This window comes from Lucilia cuprina, chromosome 4 (assembly GCF_022045245.1).
Source record: "Lucilia cuprina isolate Lc7/37 chromosome 4, ASM2204524v1, whole genome shotgun sequence".
Classification (NCBI taxonomy): domain Eukaryota; kingdom Metazoa; phylum Arthropoda; class Insecta; order Diptera; family Calliphoridae; genus Lucilia; species Lucilia cuprina.
This window is the reverse complement of record NC_060952.1, coordinates 55,571,203-55,593,443: the sequence shown is the minus strand read 5'-3', so window position 1 is coordinate 55,593,443 and position 22,241 is coordinate 55,571,203. Positions and strand designations below refer to the sequence as shown.

Below are 22,241 nucleotides of genomic sequence, written 5' to 3'. Positions count from 1 at the left end.
ATATTTCACAATAAATCTAAAAAAGCCGAAAAAAGCAAAAATGTTGAGAAAATTTGAGATTTTTTCAGCAATCCAAGCCCACTCCAAATGACTACTGTATAGTTTTTAAAATTACATTTATTGTATTCGTAGATGTAGTGAAGTTTTTACAGTTTTTTTACTGCCTGGAATTCAATCTTTCACGAGAAAATAATTTAGCTATGCACATATTTAAATTACTCCAATTTTTGTAAAACTTAATGTTTAAAAAAAATTTACCCAGAGCTGGAATTGCATTTAAGCTATATATTTTTGGAAAAGACAGGTCCTGGTTTACTTCCGCTCTGTTGGTATTCCGATTTATTTCTTCTCCAAATACTCGCTGCAGCCACTTGAAAATTTCTTTTTTTGGTATAATTTAATGCTTTTTCAAAAATTCGTAAAAGTTATCCAGAGCTGGAATTGCATATAAACTATATGTTTTTGGAAAGAACTAGTCCTGGGCTACTTCCAGTTTTTCGCTACCCCGATTCATGTCTTCTCCAAATACCCGTTGGAGCCACTTGAAAATTTCTGATTTTTTGGCAAAATTTTACGTTTTTTCAAAAATTCGTAAAAATTATCCAGAGCTGGAATTGCATATAAACTATATGTTTTTGGAAAGAACTAGTCCTGGGCTACTTCCAGTTTTTCGCTACCCGATTCATGTCTTCTCTAAATACCCGTTGGAGCCACTTCAAAATTTCTGATTTTTTGGCAAAATTTTATGTTTTTTCAAAAATTCGTAAAAATTATCCAGAGCTGGAATTGCATATAAACTATATGTTTCTGGAAAGAACTAGTCCTGGGCTACATCCAGTTTTTAGCTACCCCGATTCATGTCTTCTCCAAATACCCGTTGGAGCCACTTGAAAATTTCTGATTTTTTGGCAAAATTTTACGTTTTTTCAAAAATTCGTAAAAATTATCCAGAGCTGGAATTGCATATAAACTATATGTTTTTGGAAAGAACTAGTCCTGGGCTACTTCCAGTTTTTCGCTACCCCGATTCATGTCTTCTCTAAATACCCGTTGGAGCCACTTCAAAATTTCTGATTTTTTGGCAAAATTTTAGGTTTTTTCAAAAATTCGTAAAAATTATCCAGAGCTGGAATTGCATATAAACTATATGTTTTTGGAAAGAACTAGTCCTGGGCTACTTCCAGTTTTTCGCTATCCCGATTCATGTCTTCTTTAAATACCCGTTGGAGCCACTTGAAAATTTCTGATTTTTTGGCAAAATTTTAGGTTTTTTCAAAAATTCGTAAAAATTATCCAGAGCTGGAATTGCATATAAACTATATGTTTTTGGAAAGAACTAGTCCTGGGCTACTTCCAGTTTTTCGCTACCCCGATTCATGTCTTCTCTAAATACCCGTTGGAGCCACTTGAAAATTTCTAATTTTTTGGCAAAATTTTATGTTTTTTCAAAAATTTGTAAAAATTATCCAGAGCTGGAATTGCATATAAACTATATGTTTTTGGAATGAACTAGTCCTGGGCTACTTCCAGTTTTTCGCTACCCCGATTCATGTCTTCTCTAAATAACCGTTGGAGCCACTTGAAAATTTCTGATTTTTTGGCCAAATTTTAGGTTTTTTCAAAAATTCGTAAAAATTATCCAGAGCTGGAATTGCATATAAACTATATGTTTTTGGAAAGAACTAGTCCTGGGCTACTTCCAGTTTTTCGCTACCCCGATTCATGTCTTCTCTAAATACCCGTTGGAGCCACTTGAAAATTTCTGATTTTTTGGCAAAATTTTAGGTTTTTTCAAAAATTCGTAAAAATTATCCAGAGCTGGAATTGCATATAAACTATATATTTTTGGAAAGAATTAGTCCTGGGCTACTTCCAGTTTTTCGCTACCCCGATTCATGTCTTCTCTAAATACCCGTTGGAACCACTTGAAAATTTCAGATTTTTTGGCAAAATTTTAGGTTTTTTCAAAAATTCGTAAAAATTATCCAGAGCTGGAATTGCATATAAACTATATGTTTTTGGAAAGAACTAGTCCTGGGCTACTTCCAGTTTTTCGCTACCCCGATTCATGTCTTCTCTAAATACCCGTTGGAGCCACTTGAAAATTTCTGATTTTTTGGCAAAATTTTACGTTTTTTCAAAAATTCGTAAAAATTATCCAGAGCTGAAATTTCATATAAACTATATATTTTTGGAAAGAACTAGTCCTGGGCTACTTCCACTATGCCGGTACCCCAATTCATGTCTTCTTAAAGTTTCAATTTTTTTCATTTGAAAATTTTATATTTAACCACCATTTTTTGTGAGTATATAATTATTTTAATTAATTTTTATTTTATATATTTATTTTCGGAATATAGTTTAATATATTTTAACTTTTTTCACAAAAACATTTTATTTGGCGTTTGTTTTATTAAAAAATCAATTAATTTAATTTGAAAACGAATTTTACAGTATGTGGAACGTATTTGACAAATATTTGTGGGACGTATCTGGCCGACGAATTTAACTTCACACCCTTAATATTTGGTTATAAAAAATTAACATTTAGTTAGTTCAAAAGAGTTGGGTCCATAATTGACTTAAGCCATATTCCAAATATCACCCTGATGTTTATAGGGGAGCATTCCTTTTACGGCACACGGCATAGCCGAATATAACACTCTTTTTGTTAAATATTAAAAATGTAGGTCACGTCACTAAATGTATTTATTAGAGCATCGGATGCCCTCGTTGCATACCGCGTGAGGTTTGATAATTTAGATGATGAATTGCATGACGTTTTTAAGTTTGAAATTCGGAAACGGGAGTTAGATCAATCGTTTTAAGATATCCATTAAAAAATAATAGTTTTGAGTAAGACTGGCGCTATTTAAGGAATTCGTATGTTGGTACATAACCAACTACAGCTTTTATTTAGTCTTCCTGCCTTTGACAAGGAGTCGATCACAGCACTCAAAACCTTACAGAACGGAAACGATAGTTTTCTTACGGCACTTTCTATTTATAGTGTACCTAGAGATAATTGGGACACAATTATCGTGTTTATGTTTATTCAACGTCTACCTAGTTCTACAATTATTTTTTGGAAACAGGTCATTAGGAAAAATTATGTTTATCTACAAGGAAACATTTAGATGATTTTCTGAAGGAGAGGATTCAGACTTTGCAATGTCTTCAAGAAACTAAAGGTACAAACTCCACTGATATTGAATCTTCAGCGCAATCTTACAATTCTTACGTTAAAATTTTTTATGTCTTAATCAGTCCCACTACTTGCGAAATTGTTGTCGTTTTAAAATATCTGAAGATATTCAACCGTGAATGAGCATAATTTCTGTACTAATTGCCTTTCGAGGACACATACTGTCAGAAGTTGAAAAATAAATAAAATTTGTTATATATGCAATAATCGATACTTAATTTACAACATTTATAAAATTCTGTGGTTGAAAGACCTACTGTTTCTACGGAATAGTATTCTGGTACGGTTATACTAACTAACTACCACTACTAACAATCATATTCGTCCAATAATGTAACGTCCAATTTACAAGTATTTTATGCTAGACAAAATAAGACTGTTCTATTAGGGACAGCTACGGTAAATATAATTCATAATAACAATAAGTATCAGTTCCCCGCTTTAATTGATTCGGGTTCGGAATGCTTTTATATTTCTGAAAGATTATGAAAAAGGTTAAAACTTCCCACACTTTTGCTCACGCTAAAGTTTCTGGCATCAATAATGTAGTTATTGGAGTTTCTGTTCTATTAGGGACAGCTACGGTAAATATAATTCATAATAACAATAAGTATCAGGTCCGCGCTTTAATTGATTCGGGTTCAGAATGTTTTTACATTTCTGAATGATTATGAAAAAGGTTAAAACTTCCCACGAATTCTGAACACGCTAAAGTTTCTGGCATCAATAATGTAGTTATTGGAGTTTCTAAATATTGTACTATGGAAATTGGTTCCGATTTAAACCCTTCAACTTCCGTAAGTATCGATATTAAAATGTTATTGCCAAATCTTCATTTGGCGGATTCTAATCTTCTAGATAGTATGGTGCGGATTTATATCATCGTATTATTTTACCGGAAGTAAAGTAAAATATTTTAGGGTCATTATTGGCACAGAATTCTTACAGGACCAGCAAATCCTAGAACTTATTGAAGCATAAGCTAGAGTTGGTCTAATTACACATTTATAAAGCCAATTTGCCGTAATAGGACTAAGACTCCATTTCATGCATATCGCCCAGCACCGATGTGCCTTGTTGATCCTATCCTCTATGTGGTGTCTCCATTTTAATTTACGGTCGAGGATTACACCTTAGTACTTAATTTTGTCTGTCACTGGTATCTTATCGTCCAATAGACCTCTCGGTTGAGCCCAGCTTAAGGCCGTATTCAGAGCCTCCTCAGCTCTTCTACACAAGTAATTTGAATTCTTTCCCTTTAAGAGTATTACATCATCTGCATAGCAGACAGGTCTAAGTCCTTTCTCGTTTAGGCTCCTTAGGAGGCTATTAATTGTGGTAACCCAGAGTAAAGGTTACAACATGTCACACTGTGGTATACTGCGAAAAACCTTTTCCCTGGTAGTTATATCTTACATCTTTTATGAATCTTATGTATCGATGGTCAGAAAAGGAGTGCTCGTCCGAAACTCTCCAATCCTGAATTTCGTTTATAAGCTCTTCTAAATATATAGTTATATTTAATACTTCTTCTCTGATTCTATTGACGTTTGATGTGATAAGGTCTTTATTATTAAGGAAATCTATTAGGGCTTGTCCTCTGCGATTGGTGTTTATACTACCCCAAGCTACATGGTGGGAGTTGGTATCACAACCTATTACAATTCCCTTATTTTTTCTTTGTGCCTTATTGACCTGTTTCATCAGCTCCTACGTTGGAGGTAGTGTCGGAGATTTGAAAGACGGGTAAACAGATGCAAGGTATCTGTTGCTTTGACTTTGCTTCAGCACCGTTGCATCCGATGTGGATAACCCTGTTGTTTGAGAGGAAAACATAAGATCTTGTGACATAAGATATATGTTCTCAGTCGAAAGTCTGTATCAGCGTAAAAAAGTTGGAAATTTGCGAATCGTCCAAGGTTCCTGGATTAAAACTATATGTTCTTACCTGTGTTATTTTTTAAAGTGACGTAACACGCAGGCATTAATGCATATAAATACATAGACCGTGTTACTTTTTTTGGAAAGGGATAGAGTAGAGGAGAAAGATGGTGAAAGTGAAGGATAGAAGAAAGCTTTGTTTATTTACAACTTTGTAATTGCACGTTATGTTTAATTTTAGAACAGTGTTGCAGCGCATCTGGTGTTGAGTAGGCTCATTAATTTAAGCTTTTTATAGACATTTTATATTTATTTTACTTAGGCGACGATTTAATGCTATAGAGTATACCGCCAAAGGAGGCGTGATATATATTAGTTTTGATAGATACTAATAATTTACCATAAACTGATGTTGTTGATTGGCAGCGGCTGGGGATCGAACCAAGGGCTCGCTAACCAAATCATGCTTAGTGATCAACGTGCTAACCACTTAAGTTACAGTACCCTAAAATTTTAATTTTAGACATCAGGGCGTTGCTAACTGATCACTTGCCCGCTTGTTGGATTTGACTTCTTCGGGTAACCTGAAGTGGCTATTTATGCAGTGGTACGATTGATGGCACTTATGGTCCTTATCAGGCATAGGGAGAGTAGTCGTTTTAAAAGACACTTTCCCAATTATGAACAGCACTGCTGTTCTGTCTTCTGGCGAGTGAGTGATTTTCTCCTCACTTTAAGGATTTGACTCCTCAGTACTTAGGTTAGGTTAGGTGATTCAGGCTGCAAAGACGCACACTTGGGTCATATTGGTCCATTTGTGATACCTGTAAAGATAATAGAAGATAAAAGAAAAAGAGTAGGAGTTTTAGGATCTGGAAGAGGTAGGAGTAGGTATAAGATGAAAATGCTGAGAACAGTGAAGAGTTGATATATAGATGAAAGAGAAAACAGAAGGGTCTGTCCTTGTGGACAGATAAGTGCCTCGATTGAGTATGGCTCAGTGGTCCAAATTTGAATATCTCTGTTTGCCAGAGCTGCTCTTTTTCCCCTTTCTTAGAACCGTCCGTATAAATCAAGAGGGTTCTTGGGGAGCTGTCTTCCTCTGGTACAGAGTTTTCGGATATGATATAGCCGAAGTCCCTGTGGAGAAAAGGTTTGTGTGTGCAATAGTCAATATTATCTGGAAGAAAAGATGTTTCCTCTATAATACTCGCATGGCCGTATGGCCCGTAAGTCCAAGCATTTGTGGCATTGATTCTGAGGGCAGTGTTAAGTGCAAGTTTTCTGGCTGTCAGATCAGTTGGGATCCAATTAAGCATTGCGAATAGAGATTTGGTGGATGTTGTTCTCAATGCCTTGTCAAGAAGTGTACAATTGGAGTTATTGGCAAGTGCTTTCCACCAGACAACTGCCCCGTAAAAGAGAATAGGTTTAATAACCGCTTCATGTATCCAGTTTGCCTATAGCTTTTTTGCAGATATACATTGCCATTAAGGCTTTGTTCATTCTGGCCATGATGTTGTATTTCCATGATAGTCTACTATCAAGTATCACTCCAAGGTATTTCGCACTATCTGAAAGTGAGAGTACGACACCGTTTAGTCGAGGTAAGGTAAAATTTTCGATCTTGTATTTTCTAGTATAGAGTACAAGTTCAGTTTTACTAGGTTTTACACTCAAACCACTGTCAACGCTCCATTGACTTAATAAGTTGAGTGCTGATTCGAGTCTTTGAGATATCGTATTCAGATGGAAACCTGATATTGCTACCGCAACGTCATCCGCGTATGCGACAGTTTTATATCTTTGGGTGTCCAATTTCTGGCCACATTCCATAAAAGTGGTGATAGGACTCCACCTTGAGGTGTTCCCCTAATTGCCATTTTTTGAATACATGCCATTCCGCTGTTTGAACAGATGATCCTGTATTGAAGAAGGTCCTTTATGAATCTTATCATTGATGTATCAATACCAAGCCCTTCAAGAGCAGATATGATGATGTCAGGGTTTACATTGTTAAAGGCTCCTTCTATATCCAGAAAGGCCACTAACGTGTATTCCCCGAATTCTAGCGATTTTTCTATACATCCCACTAACGAGTGTAGGGCCGTCTCAACTGATTTGCCTTTGGTGTAGCCATGTTGTGAGGGTGATAAGAGCATTGGGTCTATTGGCGATCTGATGTGGACGTCAATAATTCTCTCCAGATTTTTAAGAAGAAACGATGATAGACTATAATCCTTCGCTTTGGTGTGAGTTGTTTTTCCTCCTTTGGGGATAAACGTCACATTACATTTGATCCATTGTTCCGGTATGTAGGGCCATGTAAGGCAGGCTTGAAATATCCCAAGTAGCCATGGTATAATCAATTCTGCATTATACTGCAGGTCAGCTAGAATTATCCGGACCCGGTGACTTATATGGGTTGAAGCTGCTAATTGCCCATTTTATCATTCCCTCGTTTATGTTTATTCCGACCGGGGTTTGACAATATGTTTGTGGTCTTTCCATTGTTGTATCCAATGGTATGTTACCTGGGAAATTAGTGTCCATTAATTCTTGTAGGGATTCTTGTCCACTCGTTGTCCACTCACCGTCTTGCTTCTGGATGTAGCCTTGAACGGTTTGTGATTTAGACAGGATTTTGCATAAACGACTTGTCTCTGAAGAGTTTTCGATGCTGCCACAAAAACTCCTCCACGAGCAGCTTTTAGCATTCCTAACCTGATTCTTGAATTTATTTAATGAGGCTTTATATGTAAACCATTCACCTGATCTTTTGGCCTCATTGAATAGTTTGCGACATCTTATTCTAGTCTTCGCTATTTCCAGGGACCACCAAGGAGGTTTACCTTTACCCTTTGGTACCGAAGGTCTGCACGTTGTTCTCGTTGCTTGTTTAAAAGAGCTTGTAAGTTTATCTACGGCTCTGTCAATATCTGCTGTATCGTTTATTTCCGGCATAGTTTGAAGAAGACGTGCCAGGATTCGATTCTATTCTTCCCATCTTGTCTTTCTTCTGTTTAGAAAGGGGGTTTTCCTTTCCTGTGTTTTCTCTAACAGTCTTCCGATACTTTCCAGTCTAGGATTATGTGAGAGTGACTTGTATTTACAAGCGTTATATCCAGTACCTCTTGTCTATTTGCAACTACAAATGTAGGTTCTGAACCTCTATTAACTACTTCAAGATTATGGTTTAAAATGAAGTCTAGTACGAACTCACCTCGTGTATTGATGTTAGTGCTGCCCCATATTGTATGGTGTGCGTTTGCATCTGCGCCTATTATAACAGGGATGCGATTTCCATTTGCTGCATTTACTGCCCTGACGACCGTGTTGCTTGGCGGGGGGTCTGTCTGGTCGTGCGCCATATAGCAGGAGAGGATCCACATTGTGGATTCCCCCATTTCCCATGCTGCAGTTACTGTATCTTCACTTACTGTATCAATCACGTCAAGTTTAGCGCCGGGCCACACTTCACCTATAGACGTAACCGCTAATTTAAACAAATTTGCTGAGCGCTCGTTCGTGCACGCCAGCAGTTTTATGTGGCCTTGATACCAGCTAGCATCATCATTTGGACCGGGATTCTCTTTGAGAATTTTCCAGTACACCATTTTTTGACGAATTATCACCCATTTGTCCTGGGAGATAGCTCCTTCGTTGACATTTTTGTCAACAATGGCCCCAACTAGCGGGTTTTTGGCAACTTCGCTATAGGGTCTGTTCACTATACGAGTCTCAGACTGCTTCTGACGTTTAGTCTTCGGATGTGGGATTGCATGGAGAGCATGTTCTTCCTCCGATCTCTGCCGTTTAGGCCCTGCAGTTTTAGCTTGGTCCGCTGCATCTGAGGTTGTAGGAAGGTCAGAACACTCCGGTTGAGCCAGTAGGGCTTTAGCCCAATCTAGGGACGATTTTTCGTCCGTGGTTAGCGTATCGACCGACTTAATTCCAAGTCGCTCGACTAGACGCAAGGCGGCCCGCCTCTGAATAAAAGCCTTCCTACTTGTCCAGAAGTTGCGGGGGTCACTGCTTGGTCCGCAGTGCCCGCGACAGGGGTGTTTGCTGGTATACCAACTAAGGCTTGTGCAGCTGATGAGGTGCTTGCCACTACGGGTAAGATTTCCTCGCTGCGTTCAGCCGTGCTATCACCAGAAGGTTGGATAGCAGGCTGTTTGCAGACCACCAGTTTAGGTTTCACCAACTGGTTTTCGACGGGTTGTTTGTTTTTATTAGTGTTCATATGGTTGGACGACCCACGCAGGGACGGCGTACGTGGTCTAGGCTAAGTATTACAACCGATCCGTGTCCAGGCATCGGAGGATCGGTACTTGCTAATGATGCTTTGGGTATCGCCTTAGGTGTTGTAGTGTCTTATCGGGGCCGGTTTTGACAGTACTTTCAATCGGCGCCTCGCAAATTTTGGAAAGGCAGCAGCACCTTTTAGTGGTATCTTCCTCGCTTTTAGAAATTGACTCCTTAACGTTATCAGTAGTTGCTACTGATGCTGTGTTCTTAGGTATTTTAGTGTCCTTTTCGTGTCTTGTTGTAACAGCCCTCTTAATCGGTATCTTCCCAATTTGAAATATTCCCAGGTATTTCAATTTTCGTTTATTTTGTATCATCGTGTTATTTAAGTGTAATTCAAATGTGACAGTAGCAAATAAGAATGTTAATTTAAGTTAAATTCAAATACTTGTATTTCAATATTTTGTATGTTTATTGAAATTACTTTTTATGAATATTCTTATCAGAGACAGTAATTGTTATTATTTTTATTTAAAAAAAATTTTAATTAAAAATTTTATTTGGTTTGTATTTTATTTCTCAGAAAATACATATTGCTTTTGATTTCTTTTATATATATTTTTTTTTTTGGTAAAAATTAGTGAGAACTTTTCCAAATAAAAATAAATAATAAAAAACTCAAATAATTTTTAAACCATAAGGCATAAATAAAAATCAGGCAATGATTTTTATTTTTTGAAATTAATTATAAAACTAATTTTGCGATATTTACCTTTAAAAGACAGTAAAAATTATCGGGCTTAAACAGAGATTAATAGAAAATTGATAAAATTTCTTTGCCACTGATATCATCGACCAAATTTGCTGAAATTCTGCAGATGTTAGATTCGAAAATTAGAAAATTAAAATTCGTTAGGTAATTTTTATTCTTTGTTTCGAAAAATAATATTATTCATTGATTTCTATTTTTTGTTTTAATAAATAAAAAAATACTGAGGGTGTATTATTAAAAAATCATAAATAATTTTTTATTGAAACAAATTGAATAAAAATCAAAAATAATTTTTATTTTAAATTTTTATTATAAAAATCAAGAAAAAAAGTTTATCGCTTAAAAAAGATCTGGGAAATATTTTGGTACATTCAAAACATTTATATAAGATTCTTTCATAATGATTTCTTAAGCAAAAATTTTATAGATAATAATTATTTTCTGTCTCTAATATTCACATATGTATATTTATTTATTTTAAGGCTGGAAAATTGAAGCATCGTCCAAAACATGATGCACCTCTAAATGAAAGTTGCAGTGGAATTGGATCAAACTTAAGAAGTATTGTAATATTAGCAATTTTAATGATATTAATGATGTTCGCTGTACATTGCACATGGGTTACTAGCAATGCTTATTCTAGCCCTTCCATTGTACTAGCATTTCATAACAGTCAAGACGGGTAATTTGTAATATATATTTGCTTAATACAAATTTTTAATATACATTTTTTGTTAGTTCTCGCAATATTTTAGACGATTTCAGAGAAGCATATTATTGGCTTTCACAAAATACTAAAGAAGACTCTAGAATTATGTCGTGGTGGGATTATGGCTACCAAATAGCTGGAATGGCAAATAGAACCACGCTTGTTGATAATAATACATGGAATAATAGTCACATTGCACTTGTTGGAAAGGCAATGTCGTCTACAGAAGAAAAGTCTTATGAAATAATGACATCGTTGGACGTTGATTATGTTCTTGTAATATTTGGGGGCGTAATAGGGTATTCTGGAGATGATATAAATAAATTTTTGTGGATGGTACGAATTGCCGAAGGTGAACATCCAAGAGATATAAAAGAAAGCGATTATTTTACTGAACGTGGAGAATTTAGAGTTGATGCAGAAGGTGCGCCTGCTCTTTTGAACTGTCTAATGTACAAATTAAGTTATTATCGTTTTGGCGAGTTAAAGTTAGATTACAGGTAATTAAATAACATCACATTAAAAAATTACAGGTAATTAAATAACATCACATTAAAAAAACAGTTGCTATTTAAAAACTTTAAGCGGTTTTTATACCCTTCACCTTCGTGAGAAGGGTATATATAAGTTTGTCATTCCGTTTGTAATTTCTATAATATAATTTTCCGACCCCAAAAAGTATATATATTCTGGCTATGTCCGTCTGTCTGTCTTTATGTTTGTTGAAATCAGTTTTTAGAGGACCCCAGATATCGGCGAGATCTGAATCTTCAATAATTCTGTTAGACTTGCTTTCGTGAAGATCGCCATTTAAAATCAGAAAAATCGGTTCATAAATGTTATTGTACTCTTGTTTATAAAAACAAGGCAGAGCGTATGCAGCAGAGCGAGAGCAGCACTAGATGTAAGTTGGTTTTATTGCGTTTTTTATTTTGTTTTTGTTTTTCTGTGTTTTCCTTATGTATGTTTAGATGTCTGCTGGTTTAGATGCCTTCTGTATTTTGTTTTTTATTTCGTTTAGCGTAGTTGTTGTTCATTTTGTTTTGCTTTTGGTGTAATATTAATGTAGTCGGGAAAAATTTATAAAACTAATATGTATGTTTAAAATACACTATGGTGAAGGGTATAAAAGATTCGGCACAGTCGAATATAGCACTCTTATTTGTTCACATAGTGCACCCAGCAAAAACCTGAAGTACTTTAAATTAAGTGTGTCATTAGAGAGATGTTGTCAATTTTTAACAACTTTGGATTACATCCTATCTTTTTTTGAAGCAGTAAAAATCCGATATTTAGATGTCAGATTTTTACCACATTCATTCTAAGATAAGCTTATGTAAATTTCATTGGTTGTACGATTTCTGTTTTAATTATCGATTTTAATTGCACAAACACAAAATTATAAACAAATTTTACAATAAAGTGACGTTTGTTATCAAGACAACGTTGACTAAACAATTGTTTAGAGAACACTGCCCTAACGACGTTATAACGCTAATAAATGACGTATGTACCTGCTACTTTTTTATCATGATAACAATTTGACGTTTAGTATAATAAATATTTCTCTAATATAGATACGGGGTTATAAAAGAATGTATATATGAGGAACAACTCTTGAGAAATATATATATACAGTGTCTCTCATAAGTATTCGAATTTAGGTATAATATGAAAAGAAACCAAATTTAATAACATATTTTGTATGCAAAATTAATAAATTAATTTGTTAAATTCACTAGACAGTCCTTAGCTTTGATATCACGCTTTTTAAAACTTTAAAAATTGACATTTACTTCAATTAATTTAGCTTTATTTAAAAAAAAGTCCATAAAATTACCTCATAAAAGTATACGAATTTTTTCTATATTTCATATTTGACTATATTATACGAAACACAAAACTAAGAATCGAATGTTTTTTTTGCTAAAAATTGTTTTAAGGGGTTACTTTCAACCGAAATGATATATTTTTGACCATATGGTCCACAATTTTGGGGTATTTGTACCATCGTTTTATGTAATATCATTAAAATGAAAGTTTTTGGCAATATTTGTATTTTTTTTTCTCAGAGATAAAACCAAAATTCGTTATTGTGATTTAATATACCTATTGGGGTATCTAAAAATAATATTTTTTATTACAATAATCAGTATTTAAACGTTCCAAGATATATTATTAGAATCATTCTTCTATCGCTATTTCAATTTATTGGAACTCAAGTCCATTTTTATAATACTAGGGTCAAAAATTTTCGGGGAAACTTGTCTTCTATATATTGTTTTAAGTTTTTAATATATTGTGGAAGTTTATAACTCCAAAGCATGCCTCGAAGAAACGCCATTCAATATAGTGGAATCATTCTCTCTCCAATGGCCTCTAGGCTGAATGTCACCATATCATTTGGTCTAACTCAAAAATATTGATATCTGTTTAAATATTATCTGCTATGATCAAAATAAGCCCAAAATTTTTTACATACAGTTTTGTTGTAATGTGCAACATAATCGTGAATGTTATGAGTAGTAAAAACTAAAATATACTGTATATAATGACGTTTTGTTAAGGCATGTTTTGGAGTTGTACACCGCTACGATGTCTTGAAAATTTAAAATATATTAAGTTGGCTAGTATATAATTATATATACTAGCCAACTTTGTCGGAAAATATCGATCCTAGTGGTACGAAAAGGGAGTTAAGATCCAGATAATTCAATTAGAAACAGAAGATGGAATGTTTAAAAACAAATCCTTATAACAAAGATTATTATTTTTAGATACATGAAGGAATCTATTAAATCCCAATATTAAATTTTGGTTTTATATCTGGAAAAAGAGAGAAAATGGCAATTTTGGTCAAAATCGTAATTTTAATGATATTAGATGGTACAAATGCCCCAAAATTGTAAACCAAATGGCCCAAAAATATATTCATTCGGTTGATAGTTACCCCTTTAAAACAATTTTTAGCAAAAAAAAAAACATTCGATTCTAATTTTTATGTTTCGTATAATATAGTCAAATATGAACTGCAAAAGAAGTTCGTATACTTTTGTGACGTAATTTTATGGACTATTTCTAAATAAAGCTAAATTAATTTTCGTAAATGTGAATTTTTAAAGTATTAAAAAGCGTGATGTCAAAGCTAAGGACTGCCTAGAGAATTTAACAAATTAATTTATTAATTTTGCATACAAAATATTTTATTAAATGTAGTTTCTTTTTATATTATACCTAAATTTTTATAAAACTTAAATTCGAATACTTATGAGAGACACTGTATATAAATTATTATTTTTATTTTTGAAGTTAATTCAAAGGTTTGTATGAAAGAATATAAAGAAATTAGGGCTTGTCATTCGGTACCTAACGCTTAGAATGTATTGGTAGAATTTGTAGAATAGAATATTATCGTAAAAGGTCAACTTTCCCGGAAAAAAGCTAACTAACTAAAAGCTAACAGCTGTCAAAAAAAAACTCTAAATATGTATAATTAGGATTTTTTATAAGTGTTATGGTATGTTTCCACTGGCTTGAAATCTGCTAGATTTGCTAAACCTCTTCAAGGTGTTTTCACTGAGCTTACTCGTTTTTGATATTCGAATTTTCGAACAAATTCTGTCACTTTATTTTTTCATATCCACAATAAAGTTACGTTTATGTAAAATTACATATTAAAAATAAAAAATTGCAGTTGTAAACAAATAAATTTATTTATTAAATGTCACTAATTTTAAAATTATAATTTGTTATTATTTTCACTTCGATATTAATTGTTCACTTTTTTTATGAAAACATTCAATTTAAATGGATAGCCCAAAGAAGTATTTGCTTATCCTAGACACATCGCAGTGTTGCATAAACAAATCTTGTTCGAAAAATACTATTTCGACATGTTTTAAATCAAATCTAGTAGATTAACTAGATTTGGATGTGTCAAAAATGTATGGGAAATCTACATGATTTCAACTAGTTTTGCCCAAATCAACTAGATTTACTCAAAACGCCTCAGTGGAAACATAGCATTAGAGTATAAAAGCTTTTTAACACGCATAAAGTCGGTCGAAATAATAATACATGGCTCTTACTACATTATTTTCTTAAATTATTACATTTTAAATTGTAGATTGTATTTATAAAAGCATGATAATATTTTGCATGCTTTATATAATTGTTAAAATGAAAAATTCTTAAATTTTTCAATTTTCATGCATATCTATGTTTACTACATAAAAATGATGCTCTTCACCTTGAAATTAGAAAAAAAAAGATTTTGAAAAAGAAAATATATTCAAATATTGAATTTGTTGTTGTAGCTTTGTGTGAAGAGAGAAAGCTCTTTTATTCACGGTAAAGCTTGAGTTGGTAGCTTTGTGTGAAGAGAGAAAACTCTTTTATTCGCGGTTAAGCTTGAGTTGGTCTTCTATGGTTTGTATTTTCTTTATTTTTTTCTTGGAACAAATAACACTATGCAAAAAATTGGGGTCTAGTGGATGAAAAATTCCTGTGATAACTTAAAGTACCAGGTTATATTATTAAAACCCCCAACCCGTTTGGCTTTGGTAGGTCAAACTTTTATGTTATCGGTCAGAAAATGACAAATGAGAAATAAATAGAAATATGAGAGAATTTGTAGTTACTGCCGTAGCTTTACAGCTTAATTACAATTGGAATCGCTGTCGACATATCATACAAAATTAAGCGACTGTCGACAGACCACATTTTTTGACATTTATAAGAAAAAATCAATGCAAAATGGTTTTGTTAAAAATTATTTTTTATGAAATAACAAGTAAGAGTGCTATATTCGGCTGTGCCGAATCTTATATACCCTTCACCATAGTGTATTTTAAACATATTAGCTTTATAAATTTTAAATTTTTCCCGTCTACATTATTACTAAACCAAAAGAAAAACAAAATGAACAACAACAACAACGCAAAACGAAATAAAAAACAAAATTCACAAGGCATCTAAAACAACAGACATCTATACACACATAATGAAAAACACAGAAAAACAAAAACAAAATAACGCAATAAAACCAACCTACATCAAAATATACGAACAGAATTTACAAAAACAAAACAAAAAGAAAATACACAACTCAATGACGCCAACAGCATCCAAACATAAAAAAATACACTGCTGAATTAAACCAAATACATCTACACACGCACATGTACATCTTTATCCAATTCACAGTGTTGTTGTTGTTTTTAACAAAGCATGAAAAAATGTGGCTTTTTTGATGAAATTTTTAGAGGTTCTATCGGATTTTTGCTCATATCTCCGTTATTTATAGACCGATTTTGCTGATTTTAAATAGCGATCTTCTTGAAAGCATGTCTAACTGACTGATTATTGAAGATTCAGATCTCGCCGATATCTGGGGACCTCTAAAAACTGATTTCAACAGACAGACATACAGACAGAAGGACATAGCTTAATCGACTCCGCTATCTATAAGGATCCAGAATATATATACTTTATAGGGTCGGAAAATTATATTATAGAAATTACAAACGGAATGGCAAACTTATATATACCCTTCTCACGAAGGTGAAGGATGTAAAAAAAAGATAAAAAAAATTATTCTGAATAAAATACGGGAACAGACATATTATTTTTCTCGTTCTATTTATATTTATTTCATTTAATATCTATCATTAATAATCCAACATGCCGAAAAAGACGCATCATAATAAGCCCGTTTTCGCAATTTTGCAAGATTTTTAACAAAATATTCTGAATATAAGGTAATGCTACAATAAAAAAATAATAGAATAATGAGAGAAACTCCAGCGATCGCAATAAAAATAAAACCATTCTAAATGTATGAAAACTCATTGTCGACAGCAATTGTGGTTCCAATTGTAATTAAGCTGTTATTTATGGACCTTCAGTGAATCAATTAAGTAATTTTATAAATTTTAAGAAAAAACTTTATCTGAACAATTACTTTTAGCAAAATAAAGTAATTTGTTTGTTGTATTTTTTAAAGAATATCTTATATTTTAATTTTCCACCATAAAAAGTAAAATCGTTATAATAATTAACGAGATTTTTGATAAAATGTGAACCTATTGTTAATTTTTTGGGTCAATAAAGTATTTTGCTTTTTTTAGGTTTTTTGTTCATTTTTTAATATTGCTGCATTATTTTATAAAAATTTATTTAGTAGCGGAACGCCTAAATTTGGACATTTCTTAACCGAATTTTTATCCTATCTACCTATCAGAATTTATCAATATTTGACTTAGCATGAAATCTATCGTTTCTTTCATTAAATTTCGAAAATAATAAGTAATTTTGAGTTGGATACATGATATATTAGATAATCAATGAATTTGGACCTAGAAAAAATGTTTTGTGAGGTATAAATCTATATATTATAACAAAAATAATCCGGGTTTTTGGTCATTTTGTATAGATAAACAAAAACTACATTACGGAAACTCTATCTATTTTAGGAGTATTGTGTAAATTTTATTTCGAATTGTATAATATTGATTCTTATTCAATAAATCTAACCAAGTATCATCCTATCCACTCTAAGTATGGGGACATCACCATATACCACTATAGAACTATTAAATGCTAAAATCTTGATTTTCAACCTCATATTATGAATAAGATACAGTAGGCGTATTTGGATCTGGATAGTTATTCTTGATTTGGGTTCTAAATATATATAAGTGTATGTATTAGGTGAAAAATATTGCTTTTGTTGACGTTGCGGTATGATATCTAATTTAGTTATTTTTCCTGTACTACACGACAGTTCACTTTACATTGGTTCCAAGCAACCTAAGGTCTGTTTAGAGGAGGAACTAATTCTGAAGAAAAGCTTCATACATTAGTTACATAATTACTTCGTAGACAAATTTCGATTATACCGATACATTACCTGACAACTGTAAACATTTTAACCCTGAAGATACTTCACCCGCAAATTCCACAATAAAAAAGTTATTTTAGTTAGAGTTAATATTACTCTAACTAAAATAATACTGAACCCACTGCTGACCCAAAAGCTAATTTTGCTACTAACATAGAATCCTTAGAACATTCATCACTTGATACTAATCAACAACCAATCACTGCAGTGAATCCATTCTGTGAGGTTCACCCATTAATATAATCTTTAGGACGCACGATTTTAAGCACGCAGGAAGAATTTCAAAAAACAATAATTCTCAATTAGCAACATCCATGCATTTAAATTCTGGATTTAATACCAGTACTAATAGTCGTTGTTCGGCTCGACCAATCAAATTTAAAGAATGGAATATTAAATATGATGGAGTCGGAAAAGTTTCCGATTTTCTCTTCAAAATATAAACTTTGAAAGTCCGTTCAAAATGTTCTGAAGATCGATTAATGGATAATTTGTCTGAAAAGTAGATGATTGGTTCTATTACATTTTATTAAACAGAATCCACATGATTTCTAATATTAAAGTATTCCATTTCCAAGAAATTTGGTTATATGGAAAACAATCACGATGTAGTTGTAAAGATTTCTCTTATGATGATTTTCACAACGCCATCTACACTATGAACTAAAGATAAGACGAACCTTTAACTGAACGTAAAATATTCGATATTATAAAGGGAAATTTGAATCTCAACTTGAAGTATACGCTATTTAACTCAGAATCATGAAGTTTATAATCTTCTACGCAAAAGAAAAATGTTTCTTTCTTCACAAAAAACTAATTTTTTAATAAAAATTTTATAAAAATGTATTAAAAATATTGTTTTTATGTATTTTTTATTATTATGCATTCCTGAAAAGTTTTTGGAGTGTACGAGTTCTTTGCAAGTTATTCTCTTGTTTGCAAATTATGTTGTTGTTTTTACAAATTTTGTTTGCAATTTCTAAAAGAAAGCGACATCAACCTACTTTGTTAAATGCGTGAATTACCGAAAATCTTCGTAACTAGAATAATATGAACGCGCAATGCTGCTCTAAGGTTCTATTCTGGAACTGCTCTAAAAACGGGCTCTTTTATACATACTGCCCAAAACTCGGAATATCTTTTGCTATAAATGCGGACAAAACCAAATGCCCAGATCAGCACACGGGAAACTTCAAAAGGAGCAAAAAGTTAACCGGGTCCCTCGTTCTTCCCATTAGAGCCCGACAAATACACCCAAGTGAGTGTAAATCTTTCAATAATTAAAATATTAAAATGTAGGTTAAAATTCATTAAAAATGTCCATAGAAATATTGAAAGTACGTATCTTCCTTATTTATGTGATGATCGACATGCCAAAATTAAGATATTTGATTAAGAAATTTTAGGTCTTTTGGACTTAGGAGCAAACGTTTCCATTTTGGGAAAAATTCCCTTTCGTTTCCTGAAAGCCACAACGTCGACCGTAAACCTTTCAATCAGCAGTATCAACGGTAGATGGATCGAAACAAACTGTAATAGGATTTTGTTCATTACGGGTAGTTTTTAAAAAAGTTATGAAGGGTAATGTCTTCTATGTGGTTCCAACATTGACACAAAGTGCTTATCTTTGAATAGACTTCTGAAAGGCCCTTGTACCAGATCTTATTCCAAAAGAAGCAGAATTATTCATTGCCCAAAATGAAGGGGCTCAGCTTTCATGACCTCTCTGACGAACAGATACGTACTGAAAGGGACTCCTTAGAATGAATGTCATCGAGGAGTCTAATTCGCCTTGATGCAGTCCTGTTATTTTAGTTCGAAAAACGGTAAATGTTCGTCTCTCTTTAGACTGCATGAAACTGAATGAACTAACTAAAAATGATTCCTATCCCTTACCCCATATTAACGGACTGCTAACCAGGCTTAAAAACACTCATTTTTTCAGAGGAATAAATTAAAAAGTTGCGTTTTTAGAAATCAAACTCTCAATAAGGCACAATGCAACTTCACCCTTACGGAGTTAGAGTGCATGGTGGCTGTAGTTTGCGTGAAAAGATTTAGGGCATATATTGAGGGTTTTCCATTTCGAATAATTACCGATGATTCAAGTCTTTAATGGTCAATAAATCAAAAGGACTTGAATGGTCGTTTGGCCCGAGGGAGCCTCAAGTTACAATCTTTCGGAATGCCTAAATATAGTCCCTGGCACCCTATTGAGATTTGATGTACACGAAGTAGATTTACGGAATAGAATAAAAGAAGTGGATTTCAATTAGGGTGTTTTCATGATGATTTTCCCATTATAATGTTAATAGTCGTATTTGATTTAAAATCTAAAAAAAAAAACTTGGAAAAATCACATCAAAGGTCCAAAACCTCCTACGACACACGATGTAACGATTTCTGTTTTAACTCTGTAACTCGATTCTAAAGCAGGGATCGTAAATAACTATTATCTTTGAATTTTTAAAGAAAAAAATCAAATATAAGAAAATATAGGAGAATAACTTTAAAGATACAATTTTTATTGTTTTGAGCTATATTTTTATGTTGTTGTTGTAACAGCTTAAAGTATACAATTTTAATCCGGGGTTTCTGTATTTAGGTCCAAGCCAAGAAATTGGGCTACTTCAATGGGGTTATCCAAAAAAACATTGGGCTAAGTGAATTAGGGTGGGCTGGACAGTTGAATATGTGGTGGGTATAATGGGGACCCTGTCCACAAGATGGGCATATATTGTGGACGGCACGGTCTATGCGGGACCAGTAGGCGTTGAGCCTGTTGCTCCATCCCGATCTCAGTTGTGCCAGAGAACCTCTTGTTTTCCGCGGCAGGTTCTTCTCTATTTCTGCTATGGGCGGTGGGCGACCTCCAAGAACGACATTCATGCGGTAACATGAAACCGCGGTCTCAGGTTACCGCGTCTTTATGAATGTCGTTCAAAGCTGCTGTATACGAAGTCCGATCTAAGGGATCCTGAACATAACGTCGTATGCTCTCTTCGTATACACGAAGGTCCTTCCTGACATGCCTCGGGGGAGCATCCAACTGTGTGATGTTAAAGTTGGGATGACTCCTCCGGTGACATCCCAGGAGGAACTGTTTAGTCAGCATGACATTATGTTCCATGACTGGGAGAACCTTCGTTTCCTCATGTAGATGGTGTTCTGAGGTTATTTGCATGCAGCCCGTTACAGTCCTTGGGCAACATTTTGGCAGCTTTGAATATTTCTCCACTGGGTATCACTCAGCGATGGAGACCACACTGGAGCAGCATAATTGACCACTTACCGGCCAATTGCTTTATAGGTAGCCAACAAGGTTTCTTTGTCCATTCAACAAGTGCTGCCAGCTAACGCTTTGAGGACCTTGTTTCTACTTCGCAATTTGTTCGTAATTGCAGTGGCATGAGCTGAGGAAGTAAACAGTCTGTCAAAGGTGACCCCCAAAATCTTTGGGTGGTTCACAGTCGGAATTTGGTTTCCATCGACTACGACGCCTAGGTTCAAGTTTACCTCCTTCGTCCAGGTGGTGAAAAGTGTAGCTGAAGATTTCGCTGGTGATAGTTTCAGGTTACGTCCAGTGAAGAAGTTGTGTATTTCTACGAGATAGCCATTCACTCGATCGCATAGCTCATCAACGTTTTGGCCCGTCGCCATAATGGTACAGTCGTCCGCATAAGATATCACTTCCACACCTTGTGGAGGTGTGGGGAGTTTAGAGAGGTAGAAATTAAACAATAGGGGGATAATACACCGCCCTGTTTAACTCTACGGGTTTTGGAACGTTTGTCTCTAAACTCAAAGAACGACTGACGGTCACTCAGATAATTTACAATCCACCTCTTCAAGTTCTTGGGCATGGTGGACTGCAGGATGTCCTTGAAGAGTGTTGCATGGCTGACTGTATCGAAGGCTTTCGATAAATCTAGCGCCACAAGGATTGTCCTTTCACAAAGCCTCTGCTGGTTTAAGCCTTGTGAGATCTGAGTGGTTATGGCGGTTAATGCTGAGGTGGTGCTGTGCATCTTACGAAATCCATGCTGGTGGCGACCTGCTGTAAGATGGCAGGACAGCAGGGGGAGGAGGAGCGCCTCAAGAGTCTTCGCGACTGGTGACAGGAGGGAAATCGGTCTGTAGGATTGACCCTCTGTCGCGTTCTTCCCTGGTTTCAGTATCGGGATGACTCTACCCTCTTTCCAGGCATTGGGTATTATCAGGCTGCTCATTGACAGGTTAAAAACCATTGTCAAGTACTCGACACCCCGTTCGCCAAGGTGTTTCAGCATCAGCATGGATATGCCATCGGGGCCAATCGCCTTAGATGGTTTGGCTGCGTTGATGGCCACTGCAACTTCAGACGGGTTGTGGAATGTCCGAGACTGGAAGGTTGTGAAGTTTGCGAACAACACTTCGTTTCGCCTTATCTCTCTCTGAGTGCTCAATAAAAAGACGGCAAAATGCACGCGAGCACCGTTCAGGGTCGGAAATAGTGGTATCTGCAAACTTAATCGCGACC

The 22,241-nt window shown here is 34.4% G+C and overlaps 1 protein-coding gene across 1 annotated transcript in view; it reads left to right on the top strand.

Moving 5' to 3' along the window:
* Positions 1 to 22,241, top strand: part of LOC111683863 (dolichyl-diphosphooligosaccharide--protein glycosyltransferase subunit STT3B) — a 91,773-nt gene that overhangs the window by 19,829 nt on the left and 49,703 nt on the right. The window contains exons 2-3 of the mRNA XM_023445984.2: positions 10,592 to 10,791; positions 10,848 to 11,318. Coding sequence (XP_023301752.2) covers positions 10,592 to 10,791; positions 10,848 to 11,318 — 671 coding nt within the window. The remainder of the gene's footprint in view (positions 1 to 10,591; positions 10,792 to 10,847; positions 11,319 to 22,241) is intronic.